The sequence below is a fragment of the Nipponia nippon genome, unplaced genomic scaffold, assembly GCF_047370975.1.
Source record: "Nipponia nippon isolate SJK-2023a ecotype South Korea unplaced genomic scaffold, ASM4737097v1 scaffold_10, whole genome shotgun sequence".
In the NCBI taxonomy this organism is placed as follows: Eukaryota; Metazoa; Chordata; class Aves; order Pelecaniformes; family Threskiornithidae; genus Nipponia; species Nipponia nippon.
Window position 1 is genome coordinate 13,267,908 of NW_028262291.1, and position 22,459 is coordinate 13,290,366.

At 40.8% G+C, this 22,459-nt stretch overlaps 1 protein-coding gene across 7 annotated transcripts in view; it reads left to right on the forward strand.

Moving 5' to 3' along the window:
* The window catches only part of DENND2B (DENN domain containing 2B), a 184,190-nt gene that overhangs the window by 114,214 nt on the left and 47,517 nt on the right, over positions 1-22,459 (forward strand). For all 7 annotated transcript variants that reach the window (XR_015701831.1, XM_087745570.1, XM_087745575.1 and 4 more), the window contains 5 exons: positions 180-316; positions 14,404-14,552; positions 17,274-17,489; positions 20,375-20,471; positions 21,424-21,468. Coding sequence is in view for 6 of the 7 variants with exons in the window: in XM_087745570.1 (XP_087601696.1) it covers positions 180-316; positions 14,404-14,552; positions 17,274-17,489; positions 20,375-20,471; positions 21,424-21,468 (644 nt within the window). In the remaining variant the exon portion in view is untranslated. The remainder of the gene's footprint in view (positions 1-179; positions 317-14,403; positions 14,553-17,273; positions 17,490-20,374; positions 20,472-21,423; positions 21,469-22,459) is intronic.

Consider the following 22,459-nt stretch of genomic DNA (forward strand, 5'->3'; position numbering starts at 1 on the left):
ATACTAAAGACTGCTGTGAGTAGAGGACTTGAGGTCCTCTAAAAGTTAGTCCTTAAAGCATGATGTGTCATTTTTTTTGTTGCTCATTTTATATATATTTCTTAGCAAACAAGTGCTCAGCTAAGTGTTTGAGTCATTTTGCATTCTAGTTACTAATTACTTATTGTTCTAAACTTTAGAAAATCCTTTGAGTTTGAGGATGCATCAAGTCTGCAATCCCTGTACACTCCCTCCCCAACTGAAAATGGGACTGAGAGCCAGCATAAATTTGGATCCAAGAGCACTTTAGAAGAAAATGCCTATGAAGACATTGTAGGTAAGAACCTGTTGCAGTACCTGGGCTCGCAGTGGGATGTTGAGCAGTTGTGGTCAGACTGTGTATTGTTGAACACATGCCCTGTGCAAGAATGTTCAGTGCTGTCAGTAAAGAGAGATTAAATGGAGGCTAAATGGGTTTAACGCATCAGTGCAAACATAACTCTCTGCGTGCAGGACTTGATTCCTTTGGACTTCATTGGGTGGTGTTGGAAACAGACTGTTTGGTCAGCTTTTTGCCATGCTTTTCAAGAATGAAATCATTCTTTTTATCAAGGCCTTGGCTTGAAGCCTTGAGTGGTGTAAAAACGTAAAGAACTGGACTTGAGATAGTGTTTACAGAACTATCCAATAGCAAGATTAACCTCACAGACCTTGTGTGGTCAGCCTGAGCTTTTCAGGACTCCTGTGTGGACTGCCCCAAAGCAATTGTTAGTAGCACTGTTTCTGGACTCCCCTAAGTCCCAGTTGCTGGTTAAAGAAAAATTAATTTCCTTTAGTTATACAGCCATCAGGAATGCGCAACAAAAACACTGTTTTGATTAAGCTTCACAAGAAAAACATGTTTCTTTTGGTCTTAGCAGGAAATGCATGGCCTATGCATACATTCTTTTAACATCAAAAAAGTTGTTATAATTACTGAAAATTGGGCAGCCCTTCAGAGCACAGATTTTCCACACAAGTAGTGAATATCTACATTGTTTTTAACTCTTTCAGTGTTGTATTATTACAACAGATACAAAGGGTACTTCATTTTACTTTGGACAATGAATCTTTATCTACTGAAAACTGGAGGGCTACCAAGATAGTCAGGGGCCCTAGGGCACGTGTCCTCAGAAGAGACACTGACAAGCTGGGCTTGTTTAGTCTGGTAAAAAGGAGGACCAGAGGCAGTCTAATATTGCTTACAAGTGTTTGAAGGGCAAACAAAGATGATAGAACAAAACTCTTCTTGGTCATATCAGTTGACACAGCAAGGAACAGTGGCCACAAATTGCAGCTTGGGGCTCTTTGTCCTTATACCCAAATTCTGTCTCTGGCTTCTCAGCCTCAGTGAAAACAGGAATTTACTCTTTCCATTTTCAGCTGTTGTCTCCCTCTATGCCATTCAAAAAAACGTTTTCAGAACACAAAAAAATGCTACTGTTCAGTGTCTGTTAATAAAAATAAGAGCTTATGTAGATACTAAAAAGTTTTTTTTTTTCTGTGGAGAGCATCCTTATGTGATCATGAGCCTTCTCCATGAACAGTCAGACCACTGTGCAATTCACACTTGAAAATGTATTGTGTGTTAATTACAGTGCTTATCTTTGCTCAGGACCTGTCAATGTGCTGCCAGATGTTAGGTGGTAATGCTTCTTTTCCTTGCTTTGGTTTGTTGAATATCAGAATAAATCGTGCAGGACTCGTAAAAAGCTTTCTTCAAATGAGAAAAAATCTTCAGTAAAACAAAATCATAATGGGCTCTTCCAACTCATGGGAACTATAAGCCAGCTCCCTGCAGATTATAATTTGGGCATTTTGGCAGGGCAGTGGGAAGAGAATGCAAAATTTCAGATGTGTGGACAAACATAGAACGTCATTGTTTTGTACTGCTTTTTAACAACCTCTTTCCAAAGCACTTCATTCAATACAGGCAGTGCGGGGGGAATACCAAATCAGTATAATTCTTATAAACTGTCAAGAGTAAAGACAAGCCAAAGTAGTTTGATCTCCAGCTTTAAAGAAGCTATCGTAGTTTTGTGTATCACATCTGCATAATTTATTCCATTAGTGCTAGACCCCAGTCTCTAAGTAGCACTTTTGTAGTCATGCAAGCCAGGTGTCTGTAAGAGTGAGTTTATTTTATAGATTTACATCTGCTTCAAAGCTATAAAGGACTCGGTCACTGCTGCTTTGGTTTTTCTTTGCAAACATTTGCCCTAGAGTTGGTGGTGGGTTTTTTGTCTATACCTGGTTGAATCTCCTGCCTCCCTAAAAGCTTGTAGGTAGTTAAAACATCGTCACCGTAGTAATAAACTTAATAAAGTGTTGTGTCGGCCCCCCATAAAATTAAAACTTTTAATGCAAGTAAGTGTTAAACACACACACAAAAAAAGGCTGTGAATCTTGGGCAATGCTCTAAGCACTCTACTGCGAGATGGAATCATAAAAAAAAATTCAGGTTGGAAGGAACTCTGGAGTCAGCTGGTCCAACCTCTGCTCAAAGCAGGGCTAGTTTCAAAGTTAGATCAGGTTGCTCAGGCCTATGTCTGGTTGAGTTTTCAAAATATCTTAGGAGGATGGTTCCACTGCCTTTCTGTGCAGCCTGCTCCACTGCTTAACCTCCACTGTGAAGAATTTTTTCTTGATATCACTGTGAAGGAATTTTTCTTTCTATCCAGTCAGAATTCTCCTTGTTGCTATGTGCGATCGTTGTCTTTCATTCTTTCACTGTGCACCTCCAAGAAGCATCTGGCTCTGCCTTTCCCGTAACCCCTTCTAGGTAGTGGAAGACAGCAGCTGGGTTCCCCCCCCAGACTTATCTAGGCTAAACAGTCCCAGTTCTTTCAGCCTTTTCTCATTTATGTTGTATGCTCCAACACCCAACCATCTTAGTAGCCTTGCTCTAGACTATCTGTAGTCTGTTGAAGTCTCTTTGGTACTGTGAATACTCCAGATGCGGCCTTGCAAGGGCCAAATAGAGGGGAATTACCACTTCCTGTGACTTGCTGGACACATTCTTATTAGTGCAGGCCAAGGGGTGGTTGGCCTTCCTTGCCCTGGCATGTACTGTCACGGAGTTATTCTGACCCACATGTGGGACTGTATTTGTCTTTATTCTAAACTTCCCAAAGTTCCTGTCGAGCAGTTCCTTCAGTTTGATGAGGTCCCCCGGGACAGAAGCCCAGCTCTCCTGTCTGTCACCACGTCCCCCAGCTTGGTGCCCCTCAGCAGGATGTCTCTCCCTCATTGGAAAGCAGAGGAGAGCTGTGGTTAAAAGTTGTGAGTTATCTATCAGAGGCTATCTTCTAAAAAGCATATTTAATGTTAGGTATCTACAAGATGCTGTGTGGGGTACTGAGTGGTCTCATTCAGACTAGTGCAATGATCAAAAGAAAGCTTCTAAGCACGTAAGTGCTAGCACTAGAGTCATTGGTTTTTTGGTTACTACATGACCTTCTCACGTGATGCACATGCACACTAAACCTTTGTCTTTCTCCCGGTTCCCTTACACCGTTTCCTTCTTTAATGACCAGAACAGTGATGAACTGCTATGGCTAGTTTATGTTATTTTGAGAGCTGACTTTAAAAAAAAAAAAGAAAAAAAAAAAAGAAAGTTTTCCGGTACATTAAAACCAAAAATGATTGTGCTTTGAAATCCAGAGACATCATGAACCAGACGCTTTGTTTAATTTTGTAATATTTTTGTACACTTTAATAGATGAAATATCTGCAGGTTAAGTTCAAGACAGGTAGTGGATTGGAACATAACGATCCATTCTGCATTAATCAAGAAGCAGTTGTATAAAAGGGTGCACATTCCTAATATTAATCAGAGCTGTATTACATGTGCAAGGAACCATGTGGACTTCATTCATCTTCTGTACTAGCACTCACAGGAATGTGGCAGTCATAGTAAACTTAACATTGTTTTGCTTCTTGTGGTTTTGAATGAGTCTTTAATCAGACCAAAATTGATGTGGCTTTATGAATCCAGTTGGGGAAACCATGCTTGGCTTTGTGCAAATTCAAGAAACTATCATAATGTTAAGAGATGTCTGAGATGGTTGCTTCTGCTGTGTTTGTGGACAACAGTATTTCCTGTCATATGTACCATACGGTTTCAGTTTTCCAGTCTGTTCCCCTAAATGCAGTTGAGATATTTGAATATTGTTATTTAAGGTGTGGTGTGTCTGAGGGATTTTTCACCTGACACCTAGAAGAAAGCACTTGTTATCATCACCAAAAAAAGCTGAATGAGTAAAGTGAAGGCAAGGTTAAGGGCGCAATATTAAGTCTAACTTGAGAAAATCTAGTAAACCCATGTAAATTATAGTTTGTATTTGTAAGAGAAATTGCACTCATAATTTAGAGATTAAATCTTTGACAAGGCAAGCCTTACTCTGTTTGTAACTCCTCAGAGTGCTGGACACAGTAGAACAGGTGGACATTTCCTCTAAGGGGACACTACATAGATATGTAGGAGACCCATTGCTCAGCTGGGCTGTGCGTGTTGCATCGTAGATTGAGAACATTTAATTTGATGTCACACAACTCCATTTGCCCTGTCCAAGCAAGAGCCGTTTGCTCTTATAGCCACCTGGCCCCCCTTTAAAACATTTTTTTCCCCCAAGAAGAATGAAAGTGATTAAAATGCTTTTCCTCCCTGAAGGTCTCTGACTAATGAGGTTTCTTGCTTCTCTGCTGTTTTTGAAGTCATAGGTGGACTATTCAGCACGTAGCCCAGGTGGACAAGTATGAGATTATTCATCATCTAACAGCTGTAGTCTCTTACTGGTGCAATAAGGAGAGCAGTTTGTATAAGAATGAGCTTATTGCAGCCACACATATTACTGCAGAGAGGTCTTGCCCCAGTAAAGTTCCCATTCTGTCTGATTGGCTCACATGCAAGACTGGTGCCTGCTCACTAAATTGCAATGGTCCAAAGCACTCTTAGAACTCTGTTAACTAACATGGAAGACAATGCTAATGGATTAACCTCTTTTAGAGTCTCCAGCTGGGATTAGGCTCTACTTTTCTTTAGGACAAGACTGGCTTGACTTTGTGTCCAGAGCTCTTTTGAGTGGTCACCGTGCTGGGCTGCAGTGGGCAAACCCATGCCCTGTCTGGCTTGGCCACATGCATTGGCTTGTGCCCGGCAGTTTGGGGTGATATTAGCCCTTCCTCTGTGTTGGTTGGCAGGCTTCCTGCTAGGCCTTTTCCCAGTGCTAGGCCTTTTCCAGATCTGCCAGAATTGCCCCAGGGCTGAAATCGATCTTTTAGTTTATTCCTCTCCATCAAATTCCTGTGAGAAGGAACATAGTGTCTGCTACTGCCCTGGGGAAGTTTCGGTGTTTCACTGGCAGTAGAGTCCCTAGGAGCACAAAGGCTGGGGACACCAGCATATGCCAGTTACGTATAGCCAGGCCTCATCTATGCCAGATGTTAGGTGGCGTGCCAAAGGCTTGATAGGTATCAGTGCCACAGCTTGTTAGAGCTGCTTGGTGGCAGGTTCCAGTGCCGTGTAGATCACCAGGCCATGTGTCTCTCCTTTAACCTTGCAGTTGATATAGTCAGCAGCATGGGGCTCCTTTGTTCATTAAATGCAGATATTTTTTCAACTAACATTTTAGGATATACTGTGGAAGATGGAGTCCATCAAATACCCACTGGCTGAGGAAATTTCTTCTCAAGGAGACTCCAGCAGCTGGAATGTGAACCTGGGCAGATGGATTAGCTGTTAAAGAGGGACAGATAAACTGGGCAAGAAAAGGATAGTCAAAAGTGTGTAGTTCACGCAACTGGCACAAATTCCTGTGAAAAAATCTTTCCTCCAAGCAATGCCACAGTTATTACGCAAAGTTAAAAGTTGAAATGTTCCTACTTTAAGGCTGGGATTCAGCAGTTGAGTTCTGGTTCTAAAAGAGCACAGGCCTTTGGATCTGGGGTTTTGATATTGTCTGTGGTCATAGAGGCCAGCTTGAAAGCTTGCCTCGGAACTCAGTTATGTCTTCTCCTCATTTCAGACTCTCCACAGTTCCTCTGTGGTCCATTGAGGAGACTAGAGTCTGTCACACATTCTTGATGGAGTTACAGACTTCTTCCCAGCTCAGAAATAAATGTTCAGAGGCAGAGCTTGAGTTCAGGCCCACCTCTGGTTGTATTTATGTTTTTTGAGAAGTAGCTGACAAAGCCAGTCAGAATGCTCTTCTGGAGTCTGTGAAGCTCTCAGTCAGTAGAGTCAGATTGTTTCAGATTGGGTTTAAATAAAAGATGACAGTTAAATTGTGTGGGAAATCTGTCTGGAGGAGGAAAAGCGAGAAAAGGAGGCAAACAGCAGAACTGAGACAGTTGAAGGAGAAGCAGCTGCTGACAGCTATTGTGTCTGCTTTGACAGCTAGAGCTGAAGCAATCTACGAAGTAAAACAATGCCCCAGAAACGTTGCTGTGGGATCTCTAAAACCAGGATGAATTTCTGAATGGGATCTTGCTGGTGGACTCCCGTCAGGAGCATCCTGCAACCCGTGGTCCCAGGAGCAGCTGGTCCTCCTGGGCAGGGTTTCTTAGGCACCCTTCTGCTCTCTGGACCTGTTCAGTGTCACATTTAGGAGATTTTGAACCCTTTCAATAGCTGGATACTTCTCTTGACAAATATTTTTTGCACCTTAAAAGGAGTTAGACTGATGATGGCAACTTAATCACTGTGCTTCTGGAGGTATATAATTGAACTTTGTTATAATTGACACCCGAGGTGACTGACAAGTGAAACAGTGTAATTATACACAATTGTTTAGCTCTTTTGTGGGTCTGCACTATAACAGGACAACTAGCTCTGGGTTTGCATGGGCCTTCTTCACAGTCAGAGAGTTGGGTGAAAAATAAATCACTCTAAAGCCCTAAACCAGTCAGATTGGTACCAGGACTAGGAAAGTGGGTTTTTTTTTGTGTGTGTGGTTTTTTTTTGTTGTTTTTTTTTGTTTGTTTGTTTTTTGTTTGTTTGTTTTTTAGTAAAATCATATACACAGAAGTTTTGTATAGAAGTTTCAGGTAATCACTTAGGGAGCAAAATGTCCTTCTTTTGGTGTAGCCATCTCTTCTTGAAATTAGTGAAGGCCAGGTTGTTATTGTACTTGGGTAAGTATAGTCTTTTCCAGAGAGATGAGAACGGATGAATCTGGGTATCTCAGCTATTTCCCAGTACATCAGAACTCATAAGAGAGGAGGTGGAGCAATATGTCTCAAATCAGCATTACTAAGTGGGGTGTCAGGGCAGCCTAACCCAGGTGGGTGCCTGAGCAGTTAAAATAGGCAGGTGTAGACCTACAAGCAAGATCCAGAGCATGGAGGGAATGTCAGTGGCTTAACCTTCCCTGTGGAGTCCAGAACAGCATATCCCTCCTGGTAAGGTGCCTCGTCTCTCCTAAACTGATTAGTTGTTTTGAATTCTGATGTAAATTGGACATAGTGCATGTCATGTAACAAATGGGATGATTTAGCTGTTTTACTGAATCCTCCACTGTGTGTGCCAAGAGCTGCAGAAATTATGACTGAGGTCCAGTTCGAAGATGTTCCAGCTTGACATTGCTTTCAAATTAGAACATTTGCAAAATTCTTCCAGTAAATGTGGAAAAAGGTTAGAAAGACAGCGAGCTGATCTTTCCAGTAAAATCCCGTCATCACATGCCACATTATCGCCTGTCGTGCTTTCCTATCACATTATTGTCTGTCATGTTATCATCTCATATCAAAAGGGTTGTACAAATCTGGGAGAAACTGGAATTGCTGGGCTGCTGTGAAGCTGAAGCAAACTTGGAGAGATTGCACCTCTGCCAGCAGTGCTGTGCTAGCTGCTTCTCTGAAAACATTTTGGGTTTTTAGTTAGACCCCTACCAGGAGGTCTCTGGATAGTTGTTAGTCAAAGACAGAACTAGGATTGATACAAAATGATGGTGCAGGCAGTGATCAGGGAAACGTATGTTCCTGTCTTCTTCCACGCCCTCCGTCTGCCTCTCACCATCTAAAAAGCATGTGAGTTTTTGGAAAGTGTAATGGTGGCAATTTTAATAATAGACAGTGTAGGGTAATGGCAGCCAGAGAACATTAAATCAAACAGTATCCATATGCGCCTGTCAAAGAAAGGCCAAATGCTCCAGCTGTCTGATCCTATTGATGATCAGCCTGCTGCATTGTTGCTACATTGGGATACATGGATTTTGGTTATTTTTAATAATCATCTCATGCTTTATTTAGATCCCTGATTTTCTCTGTGGAGTCTGTCTTACAGCTATATCATCCACTACAACTTCTTCTCACAGTCTCCGTTGGCTTTATTGCCTGGTTTTCTAGTCAATGCTGCAGGTTAGTAAAACAGAGTAAAATGACCATGAGGCTGCTCTCCCAAATCCTAGTTTAAATTCACAGAGACTGTTGAAGTCAGCAAGGTTAAATCTCTGAGAAGTGCGAGCAGTTTAGGCATGCTGATGCTGTACTGTGCTAACAGTTGCTCATCAGATGTCTTCAGGCACATGGTTTTGGACCGCACGTTACATGGATGATTTTGGGGGGCAAAATTTCTTATTAATTTATCAACCATGCTTATTCTTCTCCATCTAATGCTTCATTATGATTACAACTCTCAGTTCTTGCAGTCCCTGCAGAGATGGCAGGGAGCTGAAAGTATCTGCAGTGTTTCTTTTGCTTATTACAAGGCAAAGCAAAACTGGAAAAGTTTAGAAAGCACAGGCTGTTGCCTACAAACTCCAAGGACAAGGGATCAAAAGGCCAATTGAATTTTAGACTCGTCACTCTGCATGTTGCAGATGCTTTGCTACTTTTCTGAGAACATGGTACTGAGCTGATACACTGGGTAGTAGGAGTATAACCAAGTAATGGTCTGCAACTTTGTATGGTTCAGCAATAGCTTTTCAAAGCAGCTATGATGTGTCTTAGCTGTAATTTGATATTAAAATAGTTCCTCCTTCTACAGATTCCTGGGGCAAATTCCTCAGCTGAGATGCACAATTGCAGCTTCTCTATGTTGAAAGAGCTCATCTGTGTACTAAAGATCTAAGCTCAGATACTTCATGAGAGTGTGGAGATTTTGTGGTTTTCATCCATTTGATCTGAACACGCTCATAAACATCCCAGTGGCTGAGTTTTTCTCCAATACTGGTGGTGTGAATCTGCATTTGTGTAATTTTATGAATAAAATGAGTAATGCACATGTAGGATACACCTGGATTCTCACCATTGAGTAGTTCTTTGGACTTAAGCGCCCAGAGATGCTGGGGAGCTGTAAGTCTGTGCAGTGCATGAGTCCCATGCTGTTCCCTCATGCAGCGCTTGCACTCAGACGTGCATTCCCATTGCTTCCTCTTCAATCGCAACAAAAGCAGAATTTCCCAACCACCCTTCTCTGCTTGTTTTTTCCTTGCCCCCTTGCATTTTATCTTAACCTTCCGCAAGGGCTTGTGTGCACCAGATGTGTGTGAGCTGGATGAATTGGGCTATATCTACAACTGAACAGAGGTCATGGGCAGAGGGCAAAAAACGTAGTTCAAGAATTTGTAGATGCCATCAGAGGGATTATCTGTGGAAAGGAGTTGATGCTGCGCCTTGTTTCTGTTGTTACAGAAACGCTGTAAAAGGTTCAGGGGATAGGTGCCACTCTTACAGACTGCTCACTTGGGTACTTCTACTTGTCTGTTATTCAGTCCTCATTCTGCCTACCCAGGCCTCTTTTCCTGCCCGTTTATTGCCACTATTTCCAGCTCCTTGCCTCTGGAGATATATGCTGCTTTTTCCCAAGTCTCTCCCGGGCTGGCAGCTGAAGCTTTCATCTCCCAGTTCATTATAATGTAAAATACATTAATTTCCCTATACTTTGTGCACAGGCTGTAGTATGCAGGAAATACACACTTTGTCATTTGTGAGGTGCTAACTCTGTCTAACTCAGCTGTACAGCTCAGGGGCCTGGGCTTTCTATGTAGACAGCAAAGAAGGCGGTAGGCTCTTAGCTTGGGCGTTCAGCATCACTCTCTGGAGACCATATCTCCTCTGCGAGCATTGGCTCCTAATTTGGGCACCCAAGTTAACACAAGTTGATAAGCCCTTTCCCTTACTGTATACCTGCTGTTCGATTCTTCTCGCTTCCTGGCTGTGCAAAAGGCAGGAGTTATAATCAGCACTCAGTGAATCACTTAATTCCTCTGACAATTGTTTCTCCCATCTAGAAAGAAATGATGCATTTCCCTGCTTTCTGCCATTTATAGAGAAGTGTCTGCCTGCATTTTTTTTTCCCCTCAGCCTTACTTTTCACTCCTTTCTCAGTGTGAGACAGGCTTGCTGAGTCTGTCTCTGCTTCCCATTTGCCACGTGTGAGAGGCTGAGCAGAGGAACATTGTGTGCTGCCTCAGGACTCAGTGGGGCTGACTTGCAGAGCATCACGGAGTGAGGAGTTGCAACTGCTGGAGGAAACTTATTGATGCTTAAGCTCAAGGCACTGCATTCCTCAGGACTTTTCTAAAGATGACTGGTTATATTATCTTTTTTTTTTTCTTTCCTCTGTGGATGAATCATTAAATTGCCTGTGAGATCTTCTGAAGATAAATGTCGTGTAGATAAAGGTCCCGTGTTAACTCAGCAGTTCGGTACGTAGAATTCAGGAGAATGGGAAACTTGGAAAAAAAAAAAAAAAGCTTATAAAGGGAACTGGTCTGGAAGCAGGGATGGTGATGAGAAACAGTATTTGCCAAAGGCTTGCTATTTCATGTGACCATATGCATTCTGGGGGTCTGATTCAGCTTCCTTTGAAGTCAGTGATAGTCTGCTGTTGTCTTGTGTGGCAGTGGGATCAGCCTCGTTAAGACAAGCCTGGCCTCTATACTGCATAATATTTCTCCTTTTGGCTTCCAATAGAGACATCCATATGGAAGGAACAAGGATGTTTCCTTGCTTTTTCATTGTAAATGTGTTTTCCTTTTGCAACAAATCCAAATGAATGCAAAAGCACTGCAGCTTGCAGATTGTGAACATTCCTTGCCCAGGTCTTGGGACAAGAGAATTGATGATGTTGAGGAGAAATGCAGAGATCAAAGCTGCAAACCTCTGAGCTGGTCCAGCGATATGGAAGCTTTCCTCATTTTTGTGCTGTAGCAACAGTAGCAGCCACCACTGCAGCCCTTCCCCAGAGCCTCCCTCCAGTGTGGGACCTGCATCTGCTGGTGGCCATCAGTTCCCAGGTCTTTCTCCCATGTAAGGGAGTCACAGTGCAGAGTGATAGGGTTAAATGCTGCTCTAAGACAGTTCAGGGTACCCTCACGCATCTTTTTATCTTACTTGCCATCTTGGGTTTCTTGTCACTTGTCTTTCCTACTCTTGGCACCCAAAAACCAGTCTCTCTGGGCTGCCTACTGCTCTTTTTGCATATCTGGTGTTTTGGTCTCATCCACCAGGGAGAGCGTATATACTAAAAAATGGTGGTTGTCTAAGGTTTGAAAGTTACTGAAGACCTAGACAAATAATTTCTCTTTTAGTTCTCTGGCTGAACCAAATACTGGATTCAAATGCCAAATCAGCAAAACCAGGTTGTTTCAGATTGCTCAGACTATTTCATTATCAGAGATTTGGTGGGGAAGTTTATTCTTTAAAAGAAAAAAAAAAAAAAAAGAACAGGTGAGGCACATTTGGTCTCAAGGCTTCATTTAAAAATGAAAAAAAAAAAAAAAAAAACAAACCAAACCGTGAAATAATTTTATTTTTAAGCAAAAGAGAAAAATAAAAGAAACAAGTGTTCTTGAACAGCAAACCAGTCATCTGAAGAAACTCTCACAGGAAAGGGTTAAAATCCCTGTGGTGTCTCCACTGACCTCCACATTACACTGAAGAGGAATTTGGCCCAAGCTTTCTTTTGGTAGAGAATCTGAGTCACAAAAGCAGCCTCTGCTCATGGTTCCTTGCTCCTCCCTCTCCTCTCATCCAAGACTTCTCTGGGCCTGTTTCTATACTTTATATTTTAGGTCAACATTAATAATGTTGAGTTTAACTGGGTTCAAGCAATTCTGTTTTACATTGTGTCTTGGAAAGAGAATCACCCTAAAACTTTTAAATGCTTTACATTTTAAAAAACATTTCAGCTGATGGGCTTGTTTCTTCTCAGGGGTTTGGATACTATGCAGACCAATGTAATAACATTTGTTTTCACAAGGAAGCATATGTTTGAGCACTGTCTAATGTAGCCGAGTATTTTGAAATCTGTTAATCCACTCTAAAATGCTTGCTTGACCTATACTTGACTTGGGCTTACAAGAAATTTTATTATGCTAGTACAGTCCGATTAGCTGTGAGTAAGCAACAGCATTTTGCAAAGTTGACCATTTATTGTTGTTATGATTATCATATCTAGAGCTCTAGAGTTTACAAGTAACAGAATTAGTGTGCAATATCTATTTATTTTTCTTCCTGCAGAAGGAATCAATCAATTCCATAGTCCTCCCAGAACATTTGTAGCTTTACATTTTTGTAGGAATATTTGTTGCTTAAGATTTATTCTGTTTATTGTATTAATCAAAAGGCCTTTCTTCTAAGTACCCCATGCACCTGAAGGTGTTCTTTCCATGTGGCATGTGGATTGACTATGATGATAGTGCAGCCTCTAGAATCAGATTCCCTCTGGATGAAATAATAAGCTGTGATTGCCAATTTAAACATTCTTCAAGAGCAGCAGTTATTCAGGCTTCTAATTAAAAAAAAAGCTAAAACATTCACTCTTGTGCTTATATTTGACTAGAAATCTCAGTATGATGCACTACTGAAGCAAAACTATTTTTACTTGTGAATATGTGAACTTGCTAAGCAAAAGCTCTTATCGCTGTAGTTGATGAATCAAGCAGCCTCACGCTTCTAGGTTTAACAATAAAGTAGAGAGCACAAACTACTTTTGTTTTCTTTTGTACAATGAGGAAATGTAATATTCTGTCTAGAACAAAAAAACCTGGTAGTTAAATGAACTGGGTAATCCAGGCCTTGCTCTCATTGAAAATACCTGTGCCTCAACTGTCATCTCTGTAAAAGCAGTGACTATTTTCTGTAACAGTGTGAGTAATAAACCATGCTATAGCTTTCTGTTTTCAATTCTTAATTGATACAGTATGTAGTAAAATCTGAATTTCTTATATTTAATAGCTTGTATTGTAATACATATTGTACTAAAACCATGAGTTTGAGTCATCTTTAGATATAAAAGCAAGTTGGTTCAAAAGCTTTGAACTTCCTGCATGTTTCAAGTTTCTGCAAAGTCGAGTCTTGAATTTGAGTAGATCACTTTTTTGTGGATGATTTTCTGTGTAAGGTGGTTGGAAAACTGGAAGGACTGTGTGTTCGAAAAACCTGAAGTTCTGAACCAGTTGCTGATTATGAACTGTTTGAAGAAATGGATACAAAATGTTCATTTTACTGATAGCACTCATTCATCTTCATGCTTCTTAGTTCAGTGAGAGGTTTAGTGAGTTCAGTAGTTTTGAGAAGACAGTGGGTTATTCCACTGGTCCGTAGGCTGCTGAAGGGTATTGGATCTCACTTAAATCTGGACTATAAATTTGGGTTCTGGTTTTCAAATGCTAAGAATTCAAAGATTGCAGTCTGCTTTTTGATGTATTTTTCATTTATGTCATATTTAGTGATTAACTGTTCAAGCCTCTATATATTACTGGCAGGATGAGTTTCCTTCTAGGCAATATTAATTATACATAAATTGAAATTAATAGCTGCTTAATTAGAAGGCATGATGGGTTTTAAAGAACACTTTGAGGATTCAGTATGGTCAGGGCAGAAATTCTTCCCTCATCTTTTACGTTTCCCAATCTTCTCTCTTGGCACTGCTGAGCTGAAGCGTTTATTCTTTCTTTGCCTTCTCTCAGGGGAAGAGAAAAGTAAAGGTAGTTTAAGCATCAAATAAAAGTTGTCTTATTGTGTGTAAGGGTGGTATGTTGAGAACAGTTATTTATTGCTATTCATTTCACCCTGTGAGTGGCTGCTATAGATTTATAAAATCTACTGATACACTTTAAAGTTGTTATGTGCTTTAGCTTTTACATATCAATAAATTTTCCACAGCTGTGGATGCTCAGAAGCACATCTTGTGAAATCTTTGCATTTTATTAAAAAAAAAAAAAAAGCCATAAAAAAGAACGCAAAGAAACTTGTCGACCTCATAGCCAAGTTGTCTTCCAAATACTTCCAGCTGCAGCTAGAGGGATGAGTCATGCTGAAAGCCGAGGAGCTTTTCTAAAAGCCTTTCACTTGGTTCACATGATTTTTATTTTTTTTAACGTTACATTCCTGTCTGTTTTTCTTTTCTTTAAAAAAAACAAAAAAACTAATGTGAAGGCGAGTCGCCCAAGGAAAACCCGTACGAGGATGTGGAGCTGAAAGGCCGTCACGCGGGCCGAAAATCCCATCAGCTCTCCGAGAATTCCCTAGATTCTTTGCACAGGATGTGGACGCCGCAGGACAGGAAATACACATCACCTCCCCAGGTAACAGCGTGACGACGCCGGTCTTTCTGTGCTTGAAGCTTATTTAAAACTTTTGCAAGAAAATCAGTCGTGGCATAGGAGGAAGAGCAGCCGTACCGAATGATAGAGGGCATCTGGAAAAAGAGTGCGATCAAATGCATAAATCGTTGCTGGGAATGCTCTTGTCAGCTGTAGCTCAGCTTCTGAGTGCTGCGCTGCAGAAGCTGATGGCTCTTTGTGCTGGCTACGGCCTGATGAGTTTAAGCAGAATTCTTCCAGCAGTTGTTTGTGAGTTGAATCTGGCCCTAAATTATTTGTACAGCTGCGCCTCTTTGTGAATTGCCTCCATGTTTGCTGCTGGGCTTTTAGTAGGGACAGGAGGGAAAAAGTCAGCTGCTTAATCTTGCCCATGTATTGTTACCTGAGGCCTTCATGCTCACGTGAAGTACGTAGCGTGGCATTTTTTATTGTAAAATGGAGGCGGCCAAGTATGCCCCCCCCATAAATAAATGAATAATAAAATAATCAGAAAAACCTGAGCATCTGCATTTAACAAGGCTGTGTCAGTTGTGTTTACAGCATAAAGTAAAAGACCAGGAACTCTGCAAACTTTCCATTTTGTGGTGAATTTTGCAAAGCAGTCTGTTTTTTGTGAATGCTATGAAATGACAGGTTGCTTTGTTGTTCATAGGATCATTGTGTTCATAAGGAAAAATATAAATTTCATCACATACTTAATTTTGAGATTCAAAACGCCTTTTAAAGGAACTTTGTTTTGCATTGAATCAACAGAAAATTTGCAGTTGAACAAAAGGTCACAACGGTTTACATTTTTGTCTTGTAAAGAGACCTAGAACAAAACTGAATACATTTTCTTTCACTTATTTTGTGCGCATGTAAGCACTACAGTCCAAGACAAAAGAAGTATCACCAGGATTCTTAGTATGTACCTAGCACATCATTTGTAGAACAGGAGTGTTTTCAGCAAAGCTGCTGAAAAGGTAACAAGTGGAAAGTAGTAATCAGGCAAAGTAAGGAGAAACAGAAGCTGCAGCCATGAAGATAACCTCGTAGTGAGAGATGTACTATGCATAACAATTATTTTTGGCTGTGTGTGTGTGTTAATAGGAATTGTGTAACATCTAGAGGATCCCACAGGGTGTTCCATTAGGGTAGGAACCATATAGATACATAGTAAGATACTGTCTGCTGTTCTCTGTTTTACACAGGGTGACCAAAGACTATACAGATGACAATTACTTCTGTAAAGTTGGTCAGTAAATAAATACTCTCTGGTATCTTTGCAACAGGGCTGTCTTTATTCTGGTAGCTTCTTTTTGAAATGCTGCCCGGAGTTTCCTGCCAGGAGTCAGTCCTGCCATAATTGTGCTGTCATTGTGCTGATATCTAAAGCGAAGAGACACTAAGAGCAGGTGAACTATGGGCCTGGGTAATTCTCCAATGACCAGAAATCGAAAAGTCTCAATTTCCTGAAGAATGGCAGCTTTGGCAACAATTTATCACCCAATTTTTCCAGCATAGCAACATAGCTGGATTAGCAACATGACTTTTCAGTCATGGATGATGATAAACAAGATGGAAGAGATCACGAGGTCAGCAGGCTTTCAACAATCATCTCCAAAAAGAATTCCTTTCATTAAAGTATAGACTGCTGCAGATTTTCCTGGCATGCTAACCTGTGGTAAGCAGAGACCTCAGAAACACTGGCTTGTGGTCATTTTGAATCCCGCTGTGTCTTCTCCTTTTCCATTCATATTTTCAGTTTTTGAAGTCATTAGATATAAAAAGAATGTTTTATTGATGAGATTGTATTTGTGATGCAAAACCCACACATACAGAAACACCTATGCTTCATCCCAGATAGTATGGTGCTGTAACAGGTAAGCCCTCTAAGTAGAACAAATGGGACATTTATTACTGCAGGTTTACAGCTCGTAATACTGCTAATAGAATATTAGCAAATGCCAATTGACAGCTGTTTGACATAATAGTACTTTTTTCTAAACATGCTAGTTAAGCTTCTTACAGTGTTTGTGTTTGGGAGGAGAAGGCAGGGACCCTTGCAAGCCTGCCAGTTAACCTTCCTGAGAGCTGGGCAGAGCTGCTTGAAAGACTGCTCCAAAAGAGCCCCAGTTTTTTAAAGATAGCTGTTACTTGGAGCTTAGTCTTGTCAGTGAAATTTTCCTTTACCCTTGCAATGATAACGATTTCATGTTTTAAAGGGAATTCTTTGGGAATGCAGGACAAAGCTGTAACCGCGCTTCTGCACGTTGGCAGATCTTAAAACATCTTAACACAATGGAAATACAGCAAGCTTGATTTTCTACTTTCTTTCTCTAGGATAAAATAGCAACTTCAATGTAATTGCTCTTGATTTTCACTACTGCAAGTGAAAGAGACTGACCAGACCCATCGGGTCAGTGTTCTGATGTCAGCCAAGCCTTTAAGTTAGGTTTGAAGGTTCATAGAGTTGATGTGATGTGAGTGCATGGAAATGCACCAAAGCCAAAAGTACTATTGTTTTCTTTGAACTTTAAAGTCTTCGATGTTGACCCCTGTCTCTTCATTTTGACCTTAAACCCTCTCTTCTCACATATCCCGCAGAGCAGTGGCTCACCTGGCACAATGTCCTTGTGTAGCCACCGCTTGCTCACAAAGGGCTGCTTCTGTGCTAAGTATTGCTGAGGAGGGGAAGAGCTCAAGCTGTTCTTGTTCCTGCAGCTACCTTCGAAGCCCAGCAGCCAGTCTCTGCGCATCGGGAACTGGTCAGAAAGGAAGAGCCACCGCTTACCACGGCTGCCCAAGCGGCACAGCCACGATGACATGCTGCTGCTGGCTCAGCTTGGCATTCCCTCTTCCCCTTCCAGCCTCAATGAGGACAGCCTGAGTACCACAAGCGAGCTGCTGTCTACACGGCGGGCCAGGAGGATCCCAAAGGTACTGGCAGGGTGATCAGGCTTATGCTGAGCATAGTTTACCTGTCTGCAAGAGCTTGCAAATTTCTATCCAGCCTTTAGCCATCACTGAAAGCTCTTTTTGTATCCTAAAGGAAAATTGAGATCAAAACAGAAACAGTAACTCTCAGGAGCCAAGACATGCTCCTTTTTTACATACAGCCATACTGTGAAAATCCCTTCCTTAGAAGTGGGTAACTCTGCCCTGGTCCAAGAGTAGCAAACATCTGATTGCCATCTTTGCACAGAGTTGATTTTAAGCCAATTCTGTTTTCCACACTTTTCTTTAAGCTCAGAGCATTGTGGGCCAGAGCATTGTTGTGTACCTAGCTTTATAATTTTGAATGGGTGATAGCCAAGCAATTATTATTTATAACATGCAGCAGCATCTGAAGTGGGTTTTTTCCCCATCATTTGTTTACTGGTTTCAGGAAAATAACTATTATTGGCCTAATATTTTTCCCTTCATTTACTTGCAACCTACCCCATCCTGATAACCCTGTTGTAAAAATTAATTTTCCGTTTTTCAAGGAGTTTTCCAATTCAAAATGGGATGTAAAAAAAACCCAAGCCACCAAACAAAACCAAAACCACCCAACAAACGTTTTCTAGTACAACAGTAACAGAGGGGAGGAGAAATGCCAATATATTTATTTTTTGGCTTGTGAACAAAGTTGATTTTTACTGTATATTCAGCTTTTTCCTGTTCTTATTAGAGAATGCATTTTAAAGTACATGGCTGTAAATACTGTGAGTAGAGGGAGATTTTTATGTTCCTGTCAATTCGTCTGAAATTCTGTCTAAGCAGGAAACAAACAAAAAGGAAGGAATTAATCCTACATCCTTAATATTTACTATATTTTTACTTTCTTGGAATATACTATTTTACTACACAAATGAGCATACATCTGTGAAGGAAGTTACAGAGTAACTTACAGAGTAGCTTACTACTTGGTTTTGAGTAAAACTTGCAAAGTTTGGCTGTTAGTTTTGTACCCAACTTTCTTTTTTTTTTGTTGTTGTTTTTTTGTTTTAATTTAAGGGACAGACATTCTCCTTATATGAAATTATGTTTTCAGCATATGATTATACATAGTATTATCATAAATCTCGTGATAATTTCTATCTTTGACCACTCTAGCTCCTAGAATAACATATTACTGGAGAATCTCAGGTTTTTGTTGAGAAAAAGCTAGTTATTAGAGGGAAAAACTTGAACCTGAGAAGCTCCTGTTCTGTACCACCCCCAGTGATGATTTGTGAAGCAATATCCAAATTCTTTAAACATGTGGGCTTTCCTCACCACAGCGCAGGTATTTTACCCCTGGTGAAGTAGCTCAAGCAGATAAAGTGCCAAGCAGCACAGCAAGGGGAGTGAAAAATCCCAGCAAGGCCCCTCACTCCTGATTCCTGATGCCTTGTTTAGTGCTTACGTGCAGGAGTTTCTGGGCTGGCGCACGCAGTGTGCAGATTCCTTGGTGCTGTGCAGATTCACAGCGGGCAGAGCCAGGCACATGGACGCAAGCAGAGAAGTTCCAGCTGAGCCTTGCTGGTGGGTTGCACATGGCTCAGTCAGCGTGTAGAGGCAAAATCCCTAATACTGCTTCAAGCAGGAGAACAAGCAAGGATTTTAACACTTCAAACTGTCCCTTCTGAGACAGACCCTCTTCCTCTGTTGGAGGGGTTGCATGAGTTTTTGTTCCAGTCTGTGCTCTGTTACTGACTTCCTACTCCGTCTACGGGGAATTAGTTTCTCTGACTGAGTTTATTTCTCTCTGCAAGCTGAGGTAAAACAGCTTTTGAAAATTATATTATAGTTCTATCAGTAATGCTGCTATGAATTGAAAACATGCTATTCCTGACTCATAAAAACATTATGAAGATTAATTGTTACATATTTATGACTCTCCAGAAGTTAAAATATTCTGTTTAATTACGAATTCTTAGTAATCCCAACCTCTTGTTGAAGGCACTAAACACAAGTTCTCTCATTAATATTTTCCACCATCTCAGTTTTTTTTTGATAGACAGTTATTATCTGCATTAGCCTTCCTGAGGGAAGTCATAAAGATGATTACCAGGAGTTAAAATTCTGGCTAGTGCTGGTTAAAGCCCGCTAAAGCCAGTACCAGTAGCTAACTTCAAAATACTTTTGTAGATAAGGATAAGATTGGAGACTGTAGATACAGCACCTCTGAAGTAAGGTAAGTACGGCACGAGTTGGAAGGGGGTGGGGAGGAGAAGTCCATATGGGCCAGACCCTCAGCTGATACGATATAGCTTCAAAGCAGCTGGTTCACTCTGTACCTGAAAAGGCTTTAAAAAGTTAGGGCCACCTCCTTCTGTGCTTATTTGGACACACTAAAATCTCAGTTCAGAGAGGTGCTAACACACATGTTACTCTTATGTTCAAAATAAGAATATGATCTTAAGATCCATGGCAGTTTGGCAAAGTTGGATATCACTAATGGATCACTGTTACTTAGACAATGAAAGTGAAGAAACAATAGCATAGAGAGGGAGGAATGAGGTGGTAGAGGGTAACAGGTACTTTTGAATCCTCAGGCTTATTGTGCTTTTATTACAAATGTCTACGTGATTTTTGAAAATGGGGTTTAGGTTTCCGAGTTATTTAATTGTTTTTTAAAATATATCCATAGGTAAAGGAGTGAGATTCAAAATAAGTGATTCAAACAAATGGGATTCAAAATAAGAGAGATAAGAAAAGTACTTTGAAAGAGTGAAGGCTTTGAGGGGTTCAGCTGGCCTATCATCCATGGTCAAATTCCTTGTTTGGATAGATTAATTAGAAGTTTCCTGGAAGAAAAGTGTTTGGTCTTAGTGATTCCTTAATTTCTTATTTTGCAGCTTGTCCAAAGAATCAATTCCATCTACAGTGCAAAAAGAGGAAAAAAACGATTGAAGAAACTTTCTATGTCCAATATTGAAACAGCATCCCTACGAGGTATGACACCAAGCATCATGGTTCAGTGAATCCATTTGAACGTTAGAGGACTAATAGATTCCCTTCTTCCCTCCACACCTACCCTGGGCTCTACTTTGTTTAGAACTTCCTTCTACAAACAATGATAACTTTGTGTCTGTAGGAGGAGAAAATAGGGACGAGCTAAAAATAACCGAGATTCTCAGCATTGTCTGTCCTGTTAATCCCATGATCAGCTAGACTTTATCCAGCTTTTTCTTTAGTTCACTTTTTAACTAATTTACATCTGTAAGTTTTGTCCAAAATTCACAGTTTTGACCTTGTAATTGATTCATGCTTTTTCCTGGCATGTGAATGTAACTCTCACTGCGCTTCAGACTGCTTCTGGAAAAGCAGGGGCCAAAAAGAAATTCAGGCCATGTTTGTAGTAGGAGTACAATAGAGCTTTAATGCGAGTACACCTCAGAAATACATCTTGTCATAAGGTTACTTTTGCATGTTACTCTCACTGAGTTGGGTGAGTTCTGGTGATTGAAAATGTTGCCCAGACAGACAAAGCTCATAAGGCTTACTTTGACTTCTCAAATGCTGCAAAACTTTTTTTTTTTTTTTAAATTGAAGTCTGAAAAAGAAGTGGAAGGGTTAAAATAAATTTTCAAAATGGCACATTCACCTCTGTAGCTTAGCATAGATGGGGGTTCAGTGCAACCAATTGCTGTAATGGGGAATGAATTTTGCACTTTCATCAAAATGAAGCTCTTATTCTCAAGCAAAATTGAAACTTAATCCAAGGAAAACACAATCTAAGGAGTCATTTGAACTGTTTATTTCAAGATGTTTTAAAACTGAGGAGAGAGCATGCGTGGCTCACAAGGCTCAGTGTGAGATATGATTTTTCCCAGTTTCACCACAGTAAACCAGGTTTATGTTTGCTTTGGTTTTGCATTAACTGATACCTCTATCTCCTCTGCAGATGAGAACAGCGAGAGTGAGAGTGACTCAGATGACAGGTTTAAAGGTAAGGGATCAGCCTTCAATAACTTCAAGTCAGCCATTGTCACAGACCTTATCAAGGTACATTCTCCTGCTACTACACATTGTTCCTGTCCATGGCCTATATTTTCCTTCCTGAACTATGCTAACTCCATTACTGCAAAGCTCACAAAGTTTCCAACACAGGAGCATGAATGTGGAAAGCAAGGACAAAATGAGCTGTGAGGATCTAACAAGGATTTGGCAACTGTGTCATATAATGAAGAACAGGACCTTTGATAGATTTGCTTTGTCAGCCACTTCACAGATGCTGATGTTTTCCAGACTGACTACTGGGTGCAAACTTAGAGGGACGAGATTGGATAAATATGCTCTCTTCTTATTCATACACTGCTTTAAGTGTTTACAGCTAGCTGCTGTTGGAGGAAAGACTCTGGGTCTGATCCAGTGTAGCGGTTCTTATACTCTTTTATAGGTCTGCAGTCTGCAAATTGTAGAAATTCCTTTATCAGTGCACAGCACCTGCACAAACTCTGCTTGAGCCAGGCCAGTAAATTAGTCCCTCATTTTCAAGAGTCCTGATACACAGAGAGAACTATAAAAAAGTTGAAAGCAGCAACAACAGATTTTATTACTAAAAACTTACCATGTTGTTAGTAAGTGAGGGGAAAAAAGCCCAAGAGTGTGGAGCTGTGGTTATAAGATAAGGGGCAAGCATTTTTGTCTATCTGCTGCAGATGTCACCTGATTACTGTTCATGCAGGGAAACTTGCTGGAAGAAATTGTCTTAGGGAAACAGATTTGTTCCAGACAGGTGGTGGTAAGACCACCCAAAGCAGGCTGTATGCAACATTGTACAGTGATCTGTGGAAAACCACTCATTGCTCCTTTGTAGACAGGTACCAGCCCAAAAGCACTTCCAGTTCTGAGTCTCTTTGTGTCAAAAAATATAGGGGTTGCTTTTGCTCATAGCCTATGAAAGAAGACAGACGGGGCCTGGCCTCTCTTTTGTTATT